General features: G+C 37.1%; 2 protein-coding genes across 2 annotated transcripts; both read left to right on the top strand.

Annotated features, from left to right (window-relative positions):
- Positions 1–6,068: 6,068 nt before the first annotated feature.
- Positions 6,069–17,763, top strand: LOC121243240 (protein DCL homolog, chloroplastic-like). Its single transcript, XM_041141336.1, has 3 exons — positions 6,069–6,480; positions 14,822–14,936; positions 17,339–17,763. The coding sequence occupies exons 1-3, from the start codon at positions 6,170–6,172 to the stop codon at positions 17,507–17,509; spliced, it is 597 nt and encodes a 198-aa protein (XP_040997270.1). The 5' UTR covers positions 6,069–6,169; the 3' UTR covers positions 17,510–17,763.
- On the top strand, positions 8,417–9,352 carry LOC121243239. The gene is made up of 2 exons (XM_041141335.1): positions 8,417–8,804; positions 8,875–9,352. The coding sequence occupies exons 1-2, from the start codon at positions 8,433–8,435 to the stop codon at positions 9,241–9,243; spliced, it is 741 nt and encodes a 246-aa protein (XP_040997269.1). The 5' UTR covers positions 8,417–8,432; the 3' UTR covers positions 9,244–9,352.
- Positions 17,764–25,290: the final 7,527 nt, after the last annotated feature.

Here is a 25,290-nt window from a genome sequence, read left to right as displayed (position 1 = left end):
TTTTAAAATTTAATAAAATATTTTAACTCAAACAATTTTACTATTATTTATAAATATATTAAAATACTCGAAGTATACAAAACCGCCTTATCCTTATTAGGCGCAAGGGATCCTTTTTATCTGTAGTATCTTCAAATGAATGTTTAATCAATAAAAAATGCTATTTATCATTTCTACGTGTGTATTTAAATAAAATAATAAAAATAATAAATCACCTATTGATATAGGAGAGATAAATAAAATTTTTCATAATCAATAATAAATAAGTACAAATCCCATTCGTTTTTTTTTTTTTTTTTTTGGTGTAAAAGAGAGAATTAGTTCATGGGGTTCAGGACAGGGGTGGGTGAATACGAGAAATGGGAATGCTTCCGAAGCGGCCCAAGCTGGCAAGCAAAAAAATTGACATTTTTGTCGACTTTTTAAGCAGATGAAGAGAATAAGGGCTATTCATGAATCAATACTTACCCCCTACCCCCAGAAAAATCTCCAACAACTAAACATCTTATTAATTCCTAAAAACATGTTGGAACGGGGAAAGAATTATTCCCGATCTACAATGATAGTTAGGATTTTGATACGGTGCTCTTCACTTTTATCTATAAAATAAATAATAAATAAGTAAATAAAAAGAGATACAGAGATTCATGTAGTTCGACATAAAAGTTTACGTCTACGGATTGTTTGAAAGGTAAAATTCACTATGATTGGTGATTTAACAATCTTTTATGACCTCACATATCGCTTAATACAATGTAGGAATTTAGTTTAGGCGTAGAGAAGTCATCCCCCAGCCTGTGGAGAGTCTCTCCTTCATCTATAGAAATCTCTTTCTTTTATAGAGATTTGTTCTCTTCCTTAGAGTGATAGAATCCAACTTATCTTGTAAAGTATTTTTCTTTTAGGAATTTGAGCCAACTTCCTTGTCTGATCTCTTCTTTGTCTTATCTCTTGACTTTATCTCTTCTCTTATTATTAGTGATAACCTTTCAAAGGACTGTACTCAGTCAATTTAGTCCCTAACACATCTCCCCTCCATATATTTATGACAAATTAAAGAAAATTTAATAAAGTAAAATTAAATACAAAAACTAAGGCATAATATAATATGGATAGATGTGTATGAGAGGAAGATATTAAATTTACCAACCATTACCACGTGACATAAACGTAGTTCATTAAATACATTTAAGAAGACTTGAATTGATTTGATCAACTTGTTAGACCCTGTGAATATATGTTCCTGCAACTGTATGAGAAACCAAGTTAACAGAGAAAATATGTCTGAAGAACTCAAAAGATAAAGCAGAACGTGAGTCATTTTATAATATAGCAAAATCATTATTGTTTATTGATATGCAATACGGGGAAAGTCTATTTTATCTTAGATCATTATTAAACAAAAATATAAATATAAATTTGTTAAAAGTAACAGAAAACAAAAATATAAATAAAAGAAGACAAACTTAATTCAAGGCAAACAAAGAAGAATGATGCCTATGTATCTAGTTCAGTATACCTACTCCTAATTTGTTTTGGCCTAAATTACATCTTGTTCTCAAATGTTGCCACTTTCTTAGCTCATCACTTGTCAAATAAACTTCCTCATTTCACTAGGTGGTTTGTATTCGGAAGTCATTTCAAGTCATCTCAAGTCATCTCACTACTATTTATTACTATTCATCAACTTTAACTCACAAATTTCACTACTATTCACAACTCATCTCACTACTATTTACAATCCATCTCAACTCATCTCAGCTCATCTTCGAATCCAAACGATACCAATACAATAGCAATACAAAAAAATTGAAATTTTGGGCTTTTGGGCCATGGCCCGGATGGGGTACCTCGCCCCTACACCACGGGGCGGGTGCCCCAGGAGAAAACCCTATGTCCCACCCCCGTTTCATGTCCCTGGAAGGGGGTGCCACCCCTATAAATAACAATTTAATTTTTTTAAATTTAAGAATAAAAATTATATTAAAATATTATATTTTAATAATATTTTATTTAATTTTTTTCTATTCTCATCTTATTTATATAATCAAATGCTACCTGAATCTCCAGTCAATCGTCAAATAATTATAGTTTATTGCTGTGATAACATCCAAAGAGTCTCCCTAGAAGATTTTGTTGAGAAAGATTTGGGCTTGGGCCTCTCTCATCGCTGGCAGGCATGCTTTTCTTAACCAATGGGGAATTCGTCTATGTTGTACTTTGTCCGCATCGTCCATGCAGAGAGGGGTTGGCCTTCAGAGTTAGGGTAAATCTAATGTCATAAAAATGTTGCTTCGAACAGCCGCATCAAAGTTAATTGGGTAACGTTATGTACAATTTTTGCAATTTTTACATATTTTATTTAGAGAAAAGTGAATATTATTATTAAAAAAATAAAATTTTCATGTAAACTCCAGATTTGGCTTTTTTTTTCAAAGAAAATACGCAAGGTCTGCATACTTCAGACCTACAAATATCTCCTTGTCTCCTTGTCTTTATTATAGGTGCGTTTAACTTGAGTGACACAATCAACTATAGTAGGAGGATCTAATCCATGGTAGAATTTGTTACGGATAAGCCATATTATAGACCCAGCCCATTGGCACATGAAGACATAGATAGCCCTTATGGTCGAGACTATAACCCATAAACACGCAATGTTTGGATCGTAGATCCATTTTGTGCTAATTAAAGGGTTGAAGACTGGGCCAACAAAGACATCCAAATGTTTTTAAAAAATTATAATCAGGTAATTTTTTAAAAGAACTTGAAATGGAGATTTATTTTTGAGTATAGGCGTAGGAAGTCTATTGATTAAATAGACTGCAGTGAGAGATGACTCAGCCTAAAATTTTTGTAGGACGGATGCGTGGGCTAGCAATGAGAGCCCGGTCTTAACAATGTGGTGGTGATGCCTTTCGATGATGCCATTATGAACGTGGGAATATGGGTAGGGCACTCTGTGAATTATACCATAAGTTTGAAATAATTTTTTCAGTGGTTGAAATTCTCCACCTCCATCTGTTTGTATCTCACGGATTTTGGAGGAAACGTAATTGGAAACATATTGAAGAAATGCAATAAGTATAGGGGACACATTAGACTTAGATTGTAATGGAAAACACCAAAGATATTTCGAGAAATCATTGATAATACTAAGATAAAATCTACAACCAGTTGAAGAGGGCACAGGCGCCGATCCCCACACATCCAAGAACAAAAGAGAAAATGGTGAAGTAGACCGAGACATGGAGATGTGATGTGGAAGTGTGTGAGCCTTAGCTTGAAGACAGGCGAAACAAGGAGTAGGCACAGTTGTTGATGATTTGACAGGGAGCTAAAAACGATTGATAGTCAGTGAGGTAGTGCGGGATGACGGGTGACCAAGGCAAGTGTGCCAAATAGCTGGTGTAGTTATTTCAGTAAGGCAGAGTTGAGAAGAGGTGGAGTTGGATAGAGGATGAGCCGTGACATCAGGTGGAAGAGTATAAAGGCCATCTTCAATGTGACCCTGGAGGAGCACTGCTTGGGTTCAGAAAAAAATTTTGAGAAGGAGAGTAGAGATGGGTAGAACCAGTATGATGAATGGGGAGGGAGGAACCATCGCCAACGCTGACCTGGTCAGGACCCTGATAACCTGCAACATCCAAATAAAGATTAGAGAAATCAAATGTAAAGTGCTTCATTGCTGCCGTATTAGGGAACCAATCTCTGGAGGAAGGTACAGGGTTCATAGAGGTAAGGTGAGCCGAAAAGAAGAAAGGTGGTGGAGTTTGTTAGGATTGATCAAATCGGTAGTAACAGGTCAAGGCTGAGTAACCAGGTTTATTGCATACTTGGCATAGAGGGCAAGAGTTGGGTGGTCGAGGAAAAGAAGAGTTGCCACCCTTGGGATGACCACGACCACAACGACCACGTAAATATTGACCTCAACCACGGTTATAAGGGGAAGTTGGTTGAAGATTACTTGGGATGGTTGTATTGTTGGCAGCTAGCGAAGTGGGTGAGAGAAGGGAGTTGGTCTGATGCGAAATGCGGGACTCGTGGTTCAGGAGGTAGCTAAAATTTGAGAGGTGGTCAGAGGGTTAGGTCGAGTGCTTAGGGAAGTAACGAGAGACTCATAGTCCGAACCCAGACCGGATAGAGTGGCAGCCAGAGTAGTGACTTTGTTAAAATATTCCGCGATGGTTGCCGAGCCTTTCTTAAGAGTGGCTAGTTGAAGTTTGGTTTGCATAATGTGTGCTGAAGATTGGGCAACAAAGAGAGTTTCCAAAGTATTCCAAATGGTAGAGGAGGTTGTGCAAGTGAGTACTTGAGCTAATACCGAATCAGACAAGAAGGCATTGATATGTGATACGATAAGTTGATCTTGTAACGACCACTTCGTATACTTAGGATTTACAACACCTGCAACCACGGGAGACGGCATGGGGATAGTGCTGTCCACATAGTCGAATAGCTGATGACCTTTAAGGAATGGCACAATCTGTGCCTTCCATAGGAGATAGTTCTCTAAAGTAAGTTTGATAGTGACAAACTGAGAATAAGAACCGATTATGAGTGGGTTTGCTGGGAAGAAGATTTCTATGTTTTCTCTGAATTGACCATTTGTAGATGAAGGGATGTTGGTCCTGGAGGCTCTTTGATACCATGTGAAAGCCTTTAGAAAATTACTTCTAAAGGTTGCATCACAGATATTTGATAAAAAGGCTAAAAGACGAGAGATTCTGAAAAGGTGCTTTGTTTCTATTTCCACACACTCAATGCTTTACAATAGTGTATATTTATACACTTGTGATTTAAGAGAGAGAAAGAAATGATACAACAATGAACCAATAATAGACAGCCACATCATCATTCTGTTATAACCAAAATATTCCTGCAGGTGAGGTGCTGCATGATGTTGCCGAGCCTTCCTTCCTTGTAGCGCTGTCACCTAACGGCCTTTTATGTGTAGAGTATTTGTCTTTTGTGTGTAGAGTATTTGTTTGCCTCAATAGATTTCTAATATTTTCTACCGTTGACTGATTAGTTCTCTATCGGTTTTAGTTGATTTTGAACTCCAATGACCGGTTCCGATTGATGACGATTGGTCCCATCGATTTTTGCACAACTCTACTTTTAACGTAACAGTAAGCCATAAGGTAACAAGGGTACATATCATATCTCTCCTGCTTCAATTTCTTATTATGATTTTTTAAATAAATCTTGTGTCAATTTTTTTTCCTTCTATTTGCAGATCGATTTAGCGAAGATACTATTCACACTGCTGACATAGCAAATACAATTTACTATGATTTTGTTTAGAGAAATGCTTTAGGTCCCGAATTCGGAACCCAAATTTGTGTCCCGAATGACATTTTTTATTTTACTTAATGATTAAGAAAATATTTTTAATGATGTTGTGAATTTTTTATTTTTTTTAAAATATTTATGATGATTAAAAAAAATACATGAAAAAAAGAAAAAAAATACACTATTCAGGACCCAAATTCGAAACCCTTTTCGGTAGCTGTAGCGAAACTCTTTTGTTTAACAATATTCAACATTCAAAATTCTTAATTTCTTAAATAAATAAATTCATGCATGTTGATAGTACGGATAATATGTAATCCAAAATTATTTGTAAATTATATTTTTAAAAAAGTGTTATAATCATAAAAAAGTTTTAAAAATTAAATTTATAAATTAATATAAATTAATATAATATATTAAATCTGTTTTATAAAAAAAAAAATTATAACATGACATAACACATTAACCTCCCAATCTATTTACTTTAAGAAAGAATTATCATATTTTTACTTTTTATTAACTGACATGTGTACTTATTATCACGTGGTCTATTGTGTCTAACGGATGATGTGTCGTTAATTGTTGGAAATTGTTTAATCTTTGGATTAATTTTGTAAGAAAAATGTTAAATGTATTTAAAAAAATTATAAAAATTTTATGTGTAAAATCTTTAAATTTATTTTAAAATTTTAAATTTTAAAAAAATATTATAAAATGAATTTCGTAAATAAAAATATAAGTAAAACAGTAAAGTAAGCAGATATATCAAATTATCAAAAGCTCATTTCGGAAGCTTTTGAAAAATCGAGTGGAAACCTCTGTTCCCTTCCAGCTTGCCAACAAGCAACACGCACATTGCTATCGCCAGCATTCTATGGCAGCTCCTCTGCTTCTAAGGAGCATTCCATACCTCCGCCTCCGACTCCACCACCAGCACCAGGACCAGCACCGGATATCCGGTAGTTTATTCGCGACTCCTCGCCGACTCTGGTGCACCGCTGCCGCACCGACTGGGTCCCACGAGAATTTATCTCCTACGGACAACGCCACCGGAGATTGGAGCGCCGCGGACCTTCCCAAGAACGCTCGGTGCGAGGACACCGACTACCGCAAGTGGAAAGTCGAGATCCTCAGAGACATCGAGCCCATTACTTCTCTCGCCAAAGATATTCTCCACTCCGGCAGGTCTTTCTCTCTCTCTCTCTCTCTCTCTCTCTGCTTGCCCGCAAATACGCCCCAAAACTTGGTACTGTAATCTTTTCTGTTATTGCGTTTGGTTGCGGAGAAAATGTAGGAAAAGAGACGAAAGTAAGGTTGCGTTTGTACGGAAGACAGAAAGACTATCTCAATCACATGAGATACTCTCCATCTAAACCCGCACAATTTATTACAACTGAAATAACCTTAGCTCAGCATTAATTGGAGAGACTTTTATTTGTAAAACATATAAATAAAATAATTATTCTATCACAAAAACAACAAATCAATAATTGATGAGATAAATGTTAAACGTATTTAACCTACTTTATACATCCAAATACATCTCAATGAGACTCACAAAACCCACTCAAATATCTTAACTCACTATTATTCACAGATAAATTCAAATAATTTGAGATACTCTTACCATCCAAACGTAACTACCAAGGGTCCAAGTGAATAATGTTATTGCCACAGGATATACCTGACTTCAATTTAATTGCTTAGCTTTGAGTTAAATGATAGGAAATACAGTTTTTTTTCGTTTTGTTTTTCCTTTCTGTGATATCCCTGCTTTGCGGCAAGTAAACGAAGCATTAAGTTATGCTTCTATTTTCTTTTCCATCCCTCATTTGAACTTTGTAGGACCAGCGCTCCTTGTATTTGGCCAGTGGTAGCACCTAGACTTGTACTTACCTTGGTAGTGGGAGAGAGTGTTTGGCCAACTTGGTATTAATCATCATGCAGCAATCACGACTGACAAGGACAATCGTTATGTTCAGCTCTAGTCCTGTATCTATCTATCTATCTATCTATCTATCTATCATTTAATTATTAATTTTGGGATATAGCTGTTACATTTTAAAATTGCTGTAATCTTGTCAATCACTTGTATAGGCTCTGTGGATTAAGCTTCGACAATGATTTTCTCTTCTTTTTCCCTCCCATGTTTTGGCAGTTGGTTGCTGGGTTGTGAGGTATGAGTTTGTAACTTCTCAGTAAGTTCGATATTGGAGGGACTGTTGTGATGGTCTTCACACAAGCACGCATGCATGTACAAAAATACGCATGAGGCCAAGCCACACTGGGCCTAATTTTTTTTTTTAAATTACATCCCCTTTGCATTAGATCAATATTTTGTTCATCCTATTGTTAGATCACTCTCCACGTTTACAAATCACGCCAAATTTCTTATCAATTGGTTCCTGGGTTCAGTGTATTATAAAAACATAAAAAATTGAACAACTTATAGATGAGATGGTTTGTAATCTCCAAGCATCTTGTGTAATGAACGTGATTGGTACCAATTTTTTTTTTTTGATTGGCATCGGGTGTCCAGAACAATGTCCAGACTAATCCTGATTGGTACCAAAAATTATGACAAAAATTATCACAATATGCTAGCTAAATGAGTGATGCCACAACGAGTGGTGGAGTTATTGTTGTCTGGTAAGCCGGCAAGTAGCTTTAGTATAGAGGTACGGAGGATGGCTCCTCTCTCTCCTTAATGTGGAGTAGTTGTTAGCAATATAAATGTAATGCTCGCAACTTTGTTGGAGTTAAAACCCTCTATGCTCAAATTTCTGTATGATTGGACAACCGCCCACAACAACACTCCCTTTCCTTCTTTTGTAGATCTTTTGAATATTCATTCTCGTTCATTTCCTTAATAGGTGTTATCCTTCTTATACTCTCAATGTATTTGGGTTGTGCCGCCACCGTTCTATAATAAAATTTGGTATCTTTACTTAAAAAAAGTGATCTTTGAGCAATAAGTATCCTCCTGAGACGTCACTCATAGTTCTCGCATCTCAGAATGGAGTAAAAGGATGGCGAAGTTCATCTGTCTATGTGGGACGACAGCTTCATGGGTATCTAAGGGGATAGATGATTGTTTAGAACTCATCTGTCATGAGGGATTCTTCAGGGAGCTAAGGATGGGTAATGAAGTTCTCATCATTCAACATCATATTAATGCAAGAGGCAATTTTCTGCAACTCTTAGATTTTTGGAATGGAATGAGGAAAGGTTTGTTGGTGATCCTGGAAGATGCAAATGGCATTGGATGGAAAGGTTTTTTGCATTCCATTCGAAGCGTCACTGGGTCCAAAGCCGCTGTTTTGAAGCAAGCAAACAGAGGGGAGTTTGTTGATGGAAAAATAGTGGGAAGGCCTCCCTTGGTCAAAGGTGCCTCATACGCCTTGGTGTTGAGGTCACCGGAGGGTAGTCCTGAAGAGAATAGCTCCGCGGCGGAAGGAAAGGGTAAGGCACTTGTAGGAGACAAAGGCTGTCAGGTGACATTGGGAGAAGTGGAAGGTAAAGCACCATGTGTTGCAGGGTGGAATGGTTGCCTTTGTCAGGTGTTTGAGGGTGGGAGAAGTGGAGGGGGTCTTGTGGGCTGTCAGAGCTCAATTGACTGGAGTTATGGAGTATCTGAGAGATCTTATGATTAAAGTGGATAAGGGGTTGGACCTGGTCATGGGTTTGGGTGGTGGATCGAAAATGGACGCACCCGGGGAGGGGGGGGGGAGGGGTAGATCCCACGAGTTTGAAGGTCTCAAGTGCGCCAGCACATGGCATCTCGACGTGTCACAAATAGGGTCCTTGGACATCGGCATCATTGTTCACACCGATATCACTCAGGACATTGGCAGATTGCCCTCAGTCACCAGTTGCAAATGGGGTTGGTACATTTTTTCAGGGTTCACTTTCAATTGTAGATGGGGGTCCTTCCAGTGTTTTGAGTAATTTGGAAGAAGTAGATGAGCCTCTTTCAGAAGATGAAAATGGGGTAATAGAAGGTAGTGCTTCCCCTACTTGTTCTATGCCTCTTGAGGGAGCAGTAAGGTCTGACAAAGTGGCACATAAAGGAACATTGGGGGGGTGGAGCACCTACAAGCAATGTCATCGTTGATGGAACAACGACACCTATGCCGAAGGGGAAGGAACCCTTAATGGTGACAACAACAATATAGCTGTTGAGGAGGTTTGAGATTTGAATGCAGGACATGGCGGGGAGGAAATTATGGGTTTGTCGTTGGTGCTTTGTGAGGAGGAATGTCTAGGGTTGGAAGTGTAGTTGGGAACTGTGTCTGGGGATAATGTTGTTCCCCTGATTTCTCTTCCTCCGATAAACAATATAGCGGGTTCACCATCGGATTGAGTTTTGCATAAGATTAACGAGATTCAACATATTGTGAGGCTTTCATATGGAGGATGTGAAGACCAATTCAAAGCACTACTCACTGCAATTGAGGTGGACTACTCGCTTAAAACCAAATCAAGTTTTAAGAAATGTAGGAAGTTAAAAGCGTCTTTCTTGGGCAATCAACTATGATGCTAAGGGAGGTAGCTCAAGTCAAGGGAAGACTAAAGGGAGGACATTATGAAGATGTCCTCGTAGAGGGAGTTTAGGGGGAGTATTAGTCTTACGGGAAACAAGGGGCTGGGGTTGGGGAGGTGTGTTCTATTCCAATTCGGGCTTGGTGTATTCCATTGTATTCGGGCTTGGGGTCATTAGGAGCTCTCTAGTATGGATTATGTGTTTTCTTGTATACGTCCAATGTACTCGGTTACTCTTACTGATATATATATATATATATATATAATATTTTTACTTATCAAAATAAAAATTTCAAGTTGCTTTACAGTAGCATACCACTGTATACATTTTTACAGAAGAATGCATTGTTTCAAAAGAAAAATATCAGTAAAAGTTAGTAAGGCATGCAAATACATTAAATGAACTGTCATACATGTTCTGAAATCGGAAAAAGTTTGGCTCTTACTATCAAAAGTGAACCTTATACATTCTGAACCCCATGCAATAACTCAAGTTGTAACCATCTAAGAGCCCAGATTAAGATCCCATATATTGGCTTGAAACTCTAGTTCTGATCATGATAGTTTTAATTTGAATTTCTAATTAACATAGGAATATCTTTGAGTTTAACTTTAAAAAGTACTTGAACTTCTAAGTTATAGTTGATTGAGATTTGAGACCTCTTACAAGAGAAGAATGGCAGAGTTTTGAAGGCCAGGAATGCTCTTTGGATCTTAGATGTTAATTTTTCCCTACTTTATTCCTATGGGCTTGTGCTATAGCTTTCAATGGGATTAGCTTTCATGATTTTCTCTCATCCATTTCTAGCTCCCAACTTGTAATAGTTCAGATCATGATGGTTTTAATTTGAATTTCTAATTAACATAGGCATTTACACTATAAACTATTGATAATACGGATATGATATAATCTTGGAGTTCAACTTTGAAAAGTACTTGAACTTCTAAGTTATAGTTGATTGAGATTTGAGACCTCTTGCAAGAGAAGAATGGCTAGAGTTTTGAAGGCCACGAACGCTCTTTGGATCTTAGACATTTCTTTTTCCATACTTTATTCCTATGGGCTTGTGCTACTGTTTTCAATGGGATTAGCTTTCATGATTTTCTCTCATCCATTTCTAGCTCCTAACTTGTAACTAGCCTACTAGGTGTTCTCTTTTGTGTTCTTCTTGCGTACTTGTGTATGCCTATTCACTTGTTCTAATAAAATTTATTTTACTTAGAGAGAGAGAGAGAGAGAGAGAGAGAGAAGAAGAAGAAGAAGAAGAAGAAGAAGAAGAAGAAGAAGAAGAAGACTTCAATCTTATCTTTTAACAACTCTGCTACAGGTACCCAGCGTTGGGTACCTTTTGCAGAATCAGCTGACAGCCAATATTATTATTAAAAAAAAAAAAACAACGATTTCAGAAAATCAAACCCATCCCAGAGCCAACGCCAAAATCAGCCTGAGAAGCACATCAAACCCATCCAGAAAAAAATTGTTGTTTTGAAAATGATTTTTTGGGTAGTTGTTTTAGGAGTGGCTAACTTGTTCTTTGATCTTTACAATACTGTTTGGGTAGCTGTTTAGGAGTGATTTTTTCTGGGAATCTGTCTATGCAGAAGATTCAATCCAGGTGACGAAAGCCCCAAATCATGCAGGTCAAATTCTTCTTCTTCTTCTTCACTCGTTTTTTTTTTTTTTTTTTTTTCCTGTTCTTGTTTGATTATTCTTTGCTTTTCGTACTGTCTGGTTTTCAATTCAACTACCAATGGCTTTGTCCCCATGCCAATGTTGAACACATTGCCCAATCGAGTTGCAAACTTATGCCCAGTGGATACTCGTTTAGAAAAAACTGAAAAGAAGAAAAAAATTCATATATTCAGACTTACACATTCAAAAAAAAAAAAAAAAAGCTGAGAAATAACACAACAAAATCACCCAAATAAGAAGACGCAAAATCACCAAATCTGCTCTTTTGGGCATGCGACCGCGTACTGCTCTTTACGGCATGAGAAGAAGAAGATGAGAAGAACCTAACCTGTGTTCGTCTTCGTTGGTAGACGAAGAAGATGAGAAGAAGGCCCAGCCCTTCATGCTCTGTTTGTGGGTAGACGAAGAAGACGAACCTGTAGTTTGGGTTAAACACAAAACGCGCCGTTTCAATTTGTCCACGTGGAGGGATGGGTACGCGGGGTTTTCCCACGCCGAGTGCAAGTAGACTTTTTGATCTTTTAAATAGTTTGCAGGATTTATTTTTTAATGGTATTTGGGAGCTGTGTCTTATCAAATTTGCTCAATTTATCCATATATTATATTAACTTTGTACGCCTATCTCCCTCTTTTAACCATAGGGCTCTTGATTTCTGCCTCCCAGATAGTAGCCTAAGCTTAGGTGAGGCTGGAAATTTAATTGGGAGTTTCTTTAAAATTGAGAACGCCTATATCATGTTAATTGGGAGTTTCTTATTATTATTTTATTGGAAATGCAATTTTGGGGAGAAAATAAAAGGGGTGCAAGGTTTCTTCCTTGCTTATGAAATCTCTTGGCCATCGGCCTCCCTTTAGGCACCTTCGTCAAGGGCAAATGTATAGTAGAATTGAGATGATTGAGCGCCAATTGGTTGGTTGGAAGAGGATCTATTTTTCCAAAGGTGCTAAGATCACTTTGGAGTAACTTAAATAATTTGCCTGTTATTTCTTTCTTTGTATTTTTTTTCCCATTAGTGTGGCCAATCTAATAGAGAAGCTACAACAGGACTTTTTATGGAGTGAGCTAGATGAAGAGTTCAAATTTTACCAAGTAAATAAGGCCAACGTGTGCTCTCCAATTTTTAATGAGTGGTTTTAGAGTTTGAAATTTGTTTTTGTTTAATGGTGCAGTGGTGCCCATCTGGGGAAATGGCTTTGGTGTTACCAACAGAAGAGGAAAACCTTGTGGAAAGCTGTGGTGGGTTTTAAATTTGATTGTGCTTGGGGTGGACTGTATTCTAATGAGCTACATGGGCTGCAAGAGTTAAGGTTATGGAAAGATATCAAGAGAGGATGAGGGAGTGTTTTCTGGTCATATTAGACTCGAGGTGTAGGGCCTTCAACGAAGTTTACCCAGAAACTTATAGCATTGTGCATGCGTAGTAGGCTTTAGTGGCAGATTTATTTGAGTTCTCAAGTGGCTACCTCAAGGGAAAGTCACTTTTTTCCAAAGCGGCTTGATATAGTTTCTCAATCTCTTTTACTCTCCTAGATTTTGTCTTGGAGATCCAAATAAATTCTTTATGCCTATAACAAGAAAGGGAAGTTCATTGTCCAATATGTCTATAAGGTCTTATGCCTCAAGATAGTAACCCCTTCCCTTGGAGGTATATTTGACAAACAAGTTGCCTCTGAGAGTAGCTTCTTTTGTTTTTTAGCTTGGACAGGCTTGTTACAGAAGATCCTTATCATGGAAAACTGAAGGAAATATCATATTATTGTGACATTTGGTGCTATATGTGCACAAAAAAGTGGATAATTTGTAAATCAACCTTTACTCCATTGTAAGATGCTAGTACCTCGTGAAATTACCTTTCTATTTGAGTTGTGTTGGCTTCGATTATGCCTACAAGAAAGTAGACATTTTTGCCAATTCTAGGGGATTATATAGCAGTTCACAAATTGCAGTTTGGAAGATGGTCTATATTTGTCCATTGTGGTGTATTTGGAGGGAAATAAATGATAGAAATTTTGAGGATCACAAGCGGATGAGGGGGGAGTTCAAAATTCTTTATCAAAATTTTGTTCCTTTGGACAGCTTTTATGTATTTTAATAGACTGAGTTTCCATGATCTCTTGTCTGTTTTCCTATTTTTAAATGAGTTGTTCTTTTTGTATACTTCTAGTGTACCTTAGGCTATGTATTTTACTCTCTGTTTTTTTTTTTAATAAAACCTTCGATTACTTATAGAAAAAAAGTTTTGAAATTGAGTTGAATCATAGAGTCCCAGAATTAGTGGCAAGTAACTAAAAGCTAATGTGGAGGGGCAGAACTACAGAGTCCCCCTTCAGCAGAGGTTGGGATGTTATGCTCATCTAAGCTACAGCTAAAGTTGCAAAAATATGAACTTGAATACTGCTAAGTAAGGTACTGATTCAGGTACGATATACTATCATTAATGCGTAATGATTTTGAGATCCAACCCATACTTTCAACTATCTAACTGCAAGAGCATGGCCATCTTAAGTTATGTGTCCCTGCAACTAAGCCAGAACAAGCGCGGAGTCTATTGACACAACTGGTTCACACCTTGTGTCCAATTCATTTGGGCAGAATCCATAATGTAAACGATCTCTTCATTTTACCTTTCTAAGGTCCATTTGTATTTTAAACAGTTTTGCCTCCCGGTATTAAAATCCTGGTTCTCCCATCTTCAGAAGTACAAAATTGAGATTTTCAATAACTTTTGCACACAGTGGTGGAGTTTTTGACATGGTGTAGTGCAACACCACCTTGCAATTTGTCTTCAAAACCTTCATTCTGGGTACATGATGTTAGTTCCACCTTGGCCCTAAGGTAGTTTTGCTTTAAGGCTACATCCTCCTAACCAATAAGAATCCATGATTAACCTTCTTAACTTGCCAAAAAAAAAAACCATCTTAACTTACCAAAAAAAAACCATCTTAACTTTGATTGACAAGCTTTTCTTTTCTTCTTTCCATTTTCAAGACTGTGGATAGGAACAAAAAATTTTCAGTTTAAGTCTTACCTTTGTGTCTAAATTTTGTTAATAGTAATTCAAAATGCATATAAGGTTGCAACTATCAAGCCATGAAAACTGATAATGCAGAACCTAAGAAATGCTGACCATGCCATAGTGCAACATTAGATATGTTGTTGTCCTCTCTATTATCCTTGCCTCATGCAAATTTTCGTATCTGCTGTAAAAGCCATATTGTGAATTTCAATGCTTAGTCTGTGGTCTGTGTATGAAATTTGCTCTGACCCTATGACTGCCTTGCTGTTGCTAGGTATATAGATGGGGAACGTCTAACAGCCGAAGATAAGAAAATTGTGGTAGATAAGCTTCTTGCTTATCATCCACATTCCGAAGATAAAATTGGTAGTGGACTTGACTCTATTATGGTAAGCTTTAATTTGCATAATGTCACAGAATTTTTAAATATATCCACCTAAGCTTAGGTTGTTGAATGGTTACCAACTTGTTCATGAGGCAGGCTTTTTAAAGAGTCGTAGCTCCCTCAAGCATTGTTGGATAACCATAGCCTGAGGAAGGCAAGACAGGTGATTGAATTATTTTTTTTTATAAGTAAAATATATTTTAATAAAGGAGAGGGGCATTCCGAGAATTGAACTCGGCACCTCTTGCACCCTAAGCGAGAATCATATCACTAGACCAAATGCCTTGAAGTAAGGTATCAGGACGATGTACTAAAAACTTGGTGAAAAACAACATTTATTTCTGTTCTCTAGTATTAGTAAAAGCAATAAATTATGCCATCGATCTGTATACTACAAAATCAAAACTATCCACTTTTTGCAATGAAAAAAATGAAAATCTAAACCATAAATGTGCTGTCCACCTGATGGCTTAACCCAACCCTCTCTTTCATTGCCAGGGAGGGACATAATGGTGTTATGATTGGGTGACTGTTGTAAGCATTTGGTTGTTGTTTGTCATCTATTGGTAGCGTTAACATTTAATAAGGACAAGCTTTTCCATTATATGGGTCATACTTGTTATTTTATTAACTTTGTTCATAACTCATAACATAAATAAATAAATAAATAACCGCAACATGAGATTCATCAAACTGATTCAAAAAAGAAAGAAAATCCTCCCCAAAATGCATTGGTATTGGGAGTTCCATGCATATATTTCTTCTCAGCGTTATTTTGTTGCGTTTACTTTAAAAAGAAAATGGAAAAAGAAAGAAAAGAAAAAAAGGAGGAAGTGGAAATGACAGGCTTTTAATATAATTCAGCCAAAATTTTGGGAAGCACAAAAGTTTTGAACTTCTTGAGAAAATGAATTTTAAAGCAGGACTGATTTGTCAGGTACAATCATTCATACGAATAATTGGATCTTTATGTAAATATTGGCCCTTTTCCCGCTATTCCACACCAAGAAATCATAATGGACTTTTTGAATAAAACTTTTCTCTTGTTTTCTGAGTAGATCATCTGTCTCTTGCCTCTTGAGTTGTATGGTGATCCATCAAGGCTTGAGGTAGAAGTGATGTTCCTTGAAAACGGATGCATAATATTTTTGAAACATCTACTTTTCAGAAAAGAAAAAAATTAAGCAACTGTTTGGTGTAATTCTCTCATGATAAATGCTACTTATCATCCCTATACTACTATGTGATTTGTCATTTTTGCCCTTCTATTTAAACACATATTTACACATTAATATGTGTGTTTAAATAGAAGAAAAATTCTACTTATCACATGTTGGTGTGTGGTGTGGGGATGATAAGTAGCATTACTCTAAATAGAATGGCAAAAATGAAAAATCACATGTTAATATGTGGTGTAGGGGATGATAAGTAGAACTTTTCTTCTCGCATAGTTACAACTTCAATCAGATTAGTGCCTTGTCGTCCTGCTGCATATGCATGAATAAGTAAAAGCAAAAGTGCTTGGAGGCTGGAAGCCATGCATTAGGTGCTTGTGCTTGCACTCTGTTGCACCTCTTTGATATCTCATCTGTCAATGGTTGCCAAAGCAGTCTTGTCATGAACATGATTTCAAACAATTTTGAGGGTTCTTTTCTGGTTTGTTTAAATGATGAATCATAATTTTTCTAATGCTATTTCAAGCAATCTACATTGCAGTTCCCGTCTTGGTAATTTTTACATTCAGCATCTCAAAATTCTACCAGGCAGATTTTGTTATGGAAACCACTTGTATATGTAGCCTTATCAAACACATTAGGAAAGTGAAAATGGTGGTAGAACTTGAATTAACTGTATGATATTCCCAAGTCCATATAATTAATTGAGGAACAGGTAGGCTCTGTGGTCTACCTCAGTTTGGGTCTTCATCCTTGACTCTAGGGGTTCACTTTACTTTTGAGTCTTTGCAAAAATAATCTGTTATTCTTTATTTCTCTTTCATTGGAAATTGATAGCGGAGAAAGTAATTGATGGATACTTCTGTCTAATTGTCTCTTGATGGTTTTATTTTCTTATGCACAATTTGCTTCGGGGAACTGATGGATGTTTGGTCAACACATAGTTGTCGTGTAGATTGGTGTATATTACCTTTAACTGGTAACAACTTTTTTCAATCTATTACCTCTGTCTAGTGGAATGGTCTATCCTTTTTTTGGTCTCCATACAAACAGTTGTTCCATTGAATTTGATGCGGAGAGAATTAGCTGCGGACTTGTATGTACATTAATACATGAACTGATCCTGTTTCTCTCCTTTCCCAAGTTGACCTTCATATAAATACGTCTAAAGTAGCTTGTGTTATTCATCAGTACGAACTTTCTAACCTGTTAATTAACTTCTGTTCTTAAGGTTGATCGGCATCCCACATTTAAAAGCTCAAGATGCCTCTTTGTCCTAAGAACTGATGGCGGATGGATAGACTTCTCCTATCTAAAGTGTATTCAAGCATACATTCGAGATAAGTACCCATCCCATGCAGAAAGGTTCATTCGTGAACATTTTAAACGTGGTAGTGGTTAATGTGTGCTAGTCCTGGGACTGACGGTTTCTGGGATCACTAGAGATGGTCATGATATGTTTACTTGGATTTTTTTTTTCTTTCCTTGGTGGGGTGGGGTGGGGTGGGGTGCTGGCAGAGAACTTGCACTTTGCTTTCAATGACCAATATAAATGTGTGTATTTGTAGCTTAGATCTACAAATTGTCAACATAGTAGATAATCCTTGACTGGGACTTAAAAGTTTCTTTTATATGCAAGACAGAAAATGATTGAAGCGAACTGATTGTTGACTTACATCTCTATTTGGCTTTGAACTTTGCTTGTTGGTAGGAATAAGCTTTTTTCAAGTGTCCCAGGACCTGTCTTGTTAAGCAGTTGCGGTGATAGAGAAATTACTCAACTAATCAGTACCAAATATGTCCATAAAGCATGTTTGAAATTTTGTTTCTCTTCGATAAGACCTTAAACCTGTTTTGTTACTTTTGGCTCTCTTTCCCACGTGGGAACCATACATAAGCTATTGTGCAGTTTACAAGGATCGGATCCTTGTATCTTTTTCTCATTCTAGATAGGTGTGTTTTACCATATACTTCTTGCGTACTTGGATCCATACCTTTTAATGATGCATTATTACTATAAAAAACAAGGATGGGAGAGCCCATCAAAAGTTCATAGCAAATCAGGTAAGACTGTAAATGCTCAATTTCCTAAGATGGGCTTCATCATCCGCTCGCAGGCTTTTAACTCGTCCTAGAATCAATGGGTGTTATGAAAAAAGAAGAAAACAAAGGGAAAAATCTGTCCAATAGTCACAAATGGTGCCTCCACGGGTTGACATCCGATCCAACCTAGTAATAACTCTAGGTCCTAGAGTTCGGGTAGGAATTTTAAGGGATCTATATTCATAGCATATGATCTATCTTTAGGATCTCCTAACCCAGCAGGGTCTTGGCATGCCCCATATCCCCGTGCTCATGTGATCTTTGTCCTCTTGTATGTCCTACATCTAATTGTGACAAATGCTACTGGGTTGAAAATTTAAAACCTCAAAAGTAATACAAATTCATGATTTCCTTTTTTACAAAGCTTAGCTTTCTGATTTAGTTAAAATGGTAGAGCTATAGCGTGGTCCCAGACAATCAGAAATTCTGAAGAGTAGTTGAGGGTGAACTAATGTGATTCAAGAGAGTCAAGGGCAGCTGGTTGCACTACTGTCGAGTATGGATTTCTAGGCTTTGATAAGTCAAAACGGTGGGAAAGTATCATTCGTCGACAATGAAATGTCCACACAAATGTGGTTAGTTTTTGAACAAAAAAAAAAAAAAAAAAACACGTTTCTTTTTAGTATGTTGGTTTCAATTGGTCAATGCATGCCTGTTGGAACAGAACAGACCTTCCACAAGTAGCTAAGGCTATGTTTTTGAGTTTTGGGGAGGTCAAATTTCTATCCGAGAAAGCTGTCAATTCAGATGGTATGTTACTTTGTAGATCAAATAGCAGCTATCAATGATCTTTGGATAAATTGAGGAATGTTATGCATTAGCCTGATAGGTCTCAAACTTAGAGAGTAAAATTGTTAAGATAATTTGTTTTCTCTTCGGGTGAGAATGTACCATAGATTTGAATAAACTTACATAATTTTCATTAATAAGTCGTGGCTGCTTAAATAGCAGAACCACTTACACTGCAAACCGAAATAAAGGGAAAACGTGCTGCCTAATCATCTGAACTGCAACATCTATAAAACAGAGCATGCAAATACATAAAAACAGAATAAAACTAATGGAAAGAAAATGACGTAAAATGCGTAACTCCTGAAGACTCATTCGCGTCTACACATTCAGCCACGACCCAAACCACATTGCGTTGTTCTTCACTTCGCTTAATGGTCCCATCCATTGTCTACGTTGCATGCGTCTACGTTGCCTTATTCCCTGCTGCTCGCATGCAACGTCTTCCTCATACGTGCATGCAACGTCCTTCACGTCTCTTACGTCCACTCGTTTCCCAGATACTTGGGATTTGGCTTGAGGCCTTTCTCTGAACGCCAAGGCCTATCAATACCCCTCCCATCAAGTGGACTCTTGTCCTCAAGGTCCACAGAAGGAAACTGGTCCAACAACGACTGCTTCTTCTCGGCATCCTCCGCCTTGGTCTTCCTCCAACGTCTGCTGATCAATAATGTCTTCACATACCACGTTACCCGCATGTCCCTCCAAGAGTAACAATTGGGGTCTTTGGCATCTATGCCCGGTTGTAAAACGATCATTGCAATGGAAACAAAGGCCTTATGCTCTCCTCCTTTGCATTTCCTCCCATGTTAAGCACTTGATTGGAACAGCAGGTGCTGCGGGAGCTACACGAGCTAGTGGTGGAAGAGCTAGAGGCGCTTGTGCAGGTGGGGCTGGTTGTAATAACTCTCGCTGCCGTGTGAGTTGATCGTCTTTCATCCGTGCCAAGTTAATGGCATCCTTGAGAGATTGCGGTTTAAACATTCGGATCCCATCGGCAATTTCAGCCTTCAAGCCGCCCATGAATATCCCGACCAGAGCCTTTTGAGTCCATCCTCGAACCCGATTGCCCAAGCGTTCAAATTCTCGCTGGTAATCACGTAGAGAGCCTGTTTGCATGATTCTTGAAAGAGCTTCATCAAAATCTTCGCACTCCGAAGGCCCAAAGCGAGCCCAGAGTTCGTCTTCAAAATTTGCCCACGAGAGAACATGTCCTTCTTCTCAGGCTGTCCTGCGGATCCACTGCCACCATTGGTTGGCCTCTCCTTCCAAGTGGTAGGAGGCCAAGGAAACCTTCTAGGCTTCGGGAGTATTCTGGAACTCAAAAAATTGGTTCACACGATTGAACCATTCTGTCGGATCATCTCCTGAGAATCGAGGAAATTCAAGTTTTGCTGTTTTGGAAGATACAACCAGCCGTCCCCCATCGTTGCCTTCTCGGTAAGGGTTGCCGTGGTTGGGGTTCTCTTGGTTTGCAAGCAAGACATTGGAGAGGCGGTTAAGAGTTTCTTCCACATGACGAAGCCTATCGGCCATGCCGAGCTTCATCCTGTGTAACCCATCCTGCACTCCACCAAGCCCAGCCTCCAATTGCTCAATACGCTCTTTATTGGTTCCCATAAATAACCTGGCTCTGAGGCCAATGATAGGTCCCAAACTTAGAGAGTAAAATTGTTAAGATAATTTGTTTTCTCTTCGGGTGAGAATGTACCACAGATTTGAATAAACTTGCATAATTTTTATTAATAAGTCGTGGCTGCTTAAATAGCAGAACCACTTACACTGCAAACCGAAATAAAAGGAAAACGTGCTGCCTAATCATCTGAACTGAAACATCCATAAAACAGAGCATGCAAATACATAAAATCAGAATAAAACTAACGGAAAGAAAATGACGTAAAATGCATAACTCCTGAAGACCCATTTGCGTCTGCATGTTCAGCCACGACCCAAACCACGCTGCGTTGTTCTTCACTTCGCTTAATGGTCCCGTCCGCTGTCTACCTTGCATGCGTCTACGTTGCCTCATTCCCTGCTGCTCGCATGCAACGTCTTCCTCATACGTGCATGCAACGTCTTTCACGTCTCCTACGTCCACTTGTTTCCCAGATACTTGGGATTTGGCTTGAGGCCTTTCTCTCAATGCCAAGGCCTATCATAGCTACTATTCATTCTTACACCCCACATCTATAACTTTTTCATAGAGTAGGGGGTGGTGAATAGTGACTGATTAGAAGAATTTTTCTTGATAAATTATTCCTATATCCATTTGCAAAAGGGCATGCCTCTTAAGCTTCTTAGAGCTATTCTATTGATCAGTCAACTGTTAGATTATTACCAAATTCTAAACACTTCTTTGGCATTGATATTCGAACACATAAAAATTGTAATCTTTTCGAGAGTTTCTTCTTGGTAATGATCCTTCATTCTGGTGATTTCATTGACCTAGGGCTAGAGTCTCTATTGGGAGAGGGTTTTTGTTTGTGTTCGAGTGTCTTTACCTTGCTAAAATGCCAAGGGTTTTTGTTTGTGTCCAAGTGTCTTTTACCTTAATAATATGCACAAGATTTTGTTTGTGTCCAAGTGTCTTCACCTGATTCCCCCTTAGCTTTGTTGTTTTCAAAGATGTACTCTTGGTTGATTAGGGAAGGAGAGTATCTTTACCTGACTAAAATGCAAGCACCAAAGCAGGGATTGGATTCCATAGTTCTTGAGATACATACAAAATTCTATGTGAAGAGTTACCAAGTTACAAGGCAAATGAACATATATATCAATACCTGCCCCCACAATGCATGCTGTATGGGTTTATATGTTGTGGATGTATTAAAAACAATCCTAGTGCATTTGAAGTAAATGAGCAAGGTCAAATAGCTAATTAAGCAATATAATATGAAAAATGATAAATATACAATTATTTTTATAAATATTTATAAAATTATGAAATTTTTTTTTAAAATAATTTATAAAAATGATATCATTTTACATAAATATTTTTATTTGAAAAAATTATAAAAAAATTTTGTGTATCATTACCAGTCCAATCAAGCATCAGTTCAATAAAAAGAAATATCAATGTTATCCTTAAAAAAGTTGAATGAGGAAAAATGCTGCAGTTGAAGCCTCAAAGTCAACTCCACTCTCGTCATCATCATGTTCATACCCTCACAAGTAGTTACAAAATCAATAATGAAAAATTCTTCTCTCTGTTAAGTTTGTGCTATAATTACGGGATAAACATGATCATTAAGCTAAGACTGTTTGTAGGTGAGGGAGCCATGACTGAGAGTGAGAGGTCCTCCACCCAACTGGAAGAAGATCCATGTGGGTCCTTCACTCCATTAGCCCCACAATTTCATAATGAGTCTTACTGCACATGGCTGGAATAACCTCTGTAGCATCAAAAAAGATGATCAAAGATCCTCTACACATTTGAAGGGCTGTGATCCCTTTTTAGGTCCCATCACTGCATTGTAGGGTCCATATTTAGGGTTGATGACTCCCAATAAAGGGTTCTTTTTATTTTTTATTTGTTTTTTGCTTTCTGATTGGTGTGATTGAATTGAAATGCAAGAAAATAATCCACTTTTGGGAGAGTGGGGGACTTTATCTGAATTTGACCAGAATGATGAAACAGCTGTTCTTGGTTTGGGAACTAGCTAGGGAGAAAGAATTATTGAAGATGAACTATGTAAAATGAAAAGAAAAAAAAACGTCTGGGTTTTTGGGTTTGAGTTTCAGAGGTCTGATGTACTTGGTGTCGTGCAAGCTAAGGGGGGCTGAGTTGGAAGTCACGACCACCAGGCACCACAACCACCACCACTTTCAGCTACGACCCATGTCTTTCTCTCATTCACCATCTTTATTGATGCTGTCTCACCTGCTTGCACTAACCCTTTTGTGTCCTCTCAGTAGTCTCATTCTTCTTGGAGATTGAGCCCTATAAAGATGATCACGAAGAAAAGAGAAAAATAAAAGAAAAAGAAAGAGAAAGCAACGTATCAGAGCAGAATCCCTACAACACGCGTCTCTGCTGGTAGCCTAAAGACTATACATACGTACAGTACAGCATTTTACATTGCATGATCGATACAGCTTTACATCTCTTTATTTTCTTTCTTGCATGGCGCAAAGGAAAGAAATTTAAAAACTTCAAGACATTATTCTCTCTCTCTCTCTCTCTCTATCTCTTTCTCTGATTTTCTTCTGCAATTTACACTACTGTAATAGCATTAATGGTGAGTGCAGAGACTCAGAGAGGTCTCTTTTCGTACAAAAGAGGGATTCAGTTGTCTAGCCGAGCTTCCCAATTTGCTTGCTTATGGTATATTATAGTTGTTTTTTGTTTTTGTTTTAGCCTGTCTACAATATATATAGCAATGAACCGAAAGTTAAAAGAATATACTCCGCCATTATCATGCAGAGATATCTTCTTGGACTTTGTTCGAAAAACACCAACTTCACTAATTTCTACTTCTACTGGGAAAAAGAAAAGAAAAGACTTCTACGATTTTTGAAAAGAAGATAAATTGTTGCACCGAAAAAGCAAAAAGAAGAGTAAATAATTAAAAATAAATAAAGAAAAAGTGATTAAAGTTAAAAAATCTTTTGCTTGGGCTCCCGGTGAAAATGCTGTTTTGTGCGTTACTGCGCGCCCTGCATGCATGGAGTGTCTTCCACGCGTGTTAATGGAGAATTGAGAGAGCAGTAGCTAGCAGTCCACGAGAAAGAACGTCTACTATGCGACGTTTGATCTGATGATGACTTCACCTACTTACCTGCTTTTATTTCTTGAAAAATAATTTACATATAATATTTAAATATTATATATAATTTTATTTTATAAAAATAACATAATTTTATAAAAATAACCTCATTATTATGTAATATATGTATCTCATTATTTCTCGGCTGAAACTTGAGATTTTCCTTGTAAACAGTACTATAACTCTAGGTAGACGTTCTTTCTAGAGTTCGAAGGGCTGTAACTCTATAGAGGCTGAAATTTGGTACGTACAACTGTAGCGTACTTTAAAATAAGAAGTGAAATTTATTATTAAAAAATTTATTTATTTATATAAATCTCTTATTTATTTATTTTTTTAAAAAAAGCGTGACTCATATACATTTCGCTGTAAATATTATTTCTAGTTTTATAATTTGTATAATGATCAAATTAGGCCTCGTTTTATTATTTAAATGAAATGATGTGATGAGAAATTTGTGAATAATAATAAAATAATTTAAGTTAAGACTTTTAGAGAGTTTTAAAAAATGAGAAAAAAAGATTGAATAAAAAAATTATAAGTTAAAAGAGTGTTAGAATATAATTTTTATTTTAAAAATTGAAAAGACTGAATTGTTTATGTTTCAAAATTTCGTGAAACCAAACCAAACTATATGAATGATATTTCTAATACTTATGCAAATTTGACACGTGTCACTTCATCGTTAGTAAGTTTTAATAAAATTAGACTGTCATCTTTTATAAAAAGAAAGTCAAATTATTATATCAAAGAATTACTACAAGAAAACTGTTTATTTGCGACTAGTTAATTCTAGTAAAATGATTATTTACAATTAAAATTAGTTGTGAATAGTCTTTTAATTACAATAAATTAATTATAAAAGTCTATTTTTCTTGTAATGAATCTCATTCGTTGCGAAGGAGAATGGTCGCCACCTTGAACATCTCTTTCATAAAAGAGAAATGATACTTACAGTCGTGAGTATGCAAGCGCCATACAGTCGCTTTGAAAAAAGTGAATAAATAAGAGATCCACATAAAAAGAAATTAATTTTTTAATAATAGACCCTATTTTTTTTCAAAGCGACTGCACCTTCATAGAATCTATGAAATTGAAACATACAGATATGATACAATGCACAATCTAGCTGGCTCGGTCGCCTTATACATAAACAGTGTGGTGAATGGTAAAGATTTTGGCTTATAACAGTTATGTTTTTAACTTTCAAATATTTTTAATTATTAATAAGACTAAGAAACTTTATATAAATCTCAAGACCATCGTATCTTTCATCATTGGAAGTTTACATTTCTATAAAACTACAGGTTTTCTTCATTTGAGTTTTGGGGCACAACTATTTTCTAATTTCTTTCTTTAGACTAGGGGGCATGCGGCGCATGCCTGCATGTAGTTGGGCCTTAAGGGACGGGATGGGACGGACGTGGGTTGGGCCCAAGCCAACCCATCGTTTACCCCGTCCAGCCGGCCCAACTTATACATACATACATATATATATATATAACAAGTTTTTTGACGTTTTATT

This window comes from Juglans microcarpa x Juglans regia, chromosome 8D (genome assembly GCF_004785595.1).
Source record: "Juglans microcarpa x Juglans regia isolate MS1-56 chromosome 8D, Jm3101_v1.0, whole genome shotgun sequence".
NCBI lineage: Eukaryota > Viridiplantae > Streptophyta > Magnoliopsida > Fagales > Juglandaceae > Juglans > Juglans microcarpa x Juglans regia.
The sequence above is the reverse complement of the archived record's forward strand: the minus strand, read 5'-3'. Positions and strand labels throughout refer to the sequence as shown.

Coding starts and splice junctions, on each gene's coding strand:
- LOC121243240 (XM_041141336.1), top strand. CDS start 6,170: ATGGCAGCTCCTCTGCTTCTAAGGAGCATTCCATACCTCCGCCTCCGA. Junction 6,481..14,821: donor GATATTCTCCACTCCGGCAG/GTCTTTCTCTCT, acceptor TGCTGTTGCTAG/GTATATAGATGGGGAACGTC. Junction 14,937..17,338: donor GTGGACTTGACTCTATTATG/GTAAGCTTTAAT, acceptor TCTGTTCTTAAG/GTTGATCGGCATCCCACATT.
- LOC121243239 (XM_041141335.1), top strand. CDS start 8,433: ATGGGTAATGAAGTTCTCATCATTCAACATCATATTAATGCAAGAGGC. Junction 8,805..8,874: donor GTCAGGTGACATTGGGAGAA/GTGGAAGGTAAA, acceptor AGGGTGGGAGAA/GTGGAGGGGGTCTTGTGGGC.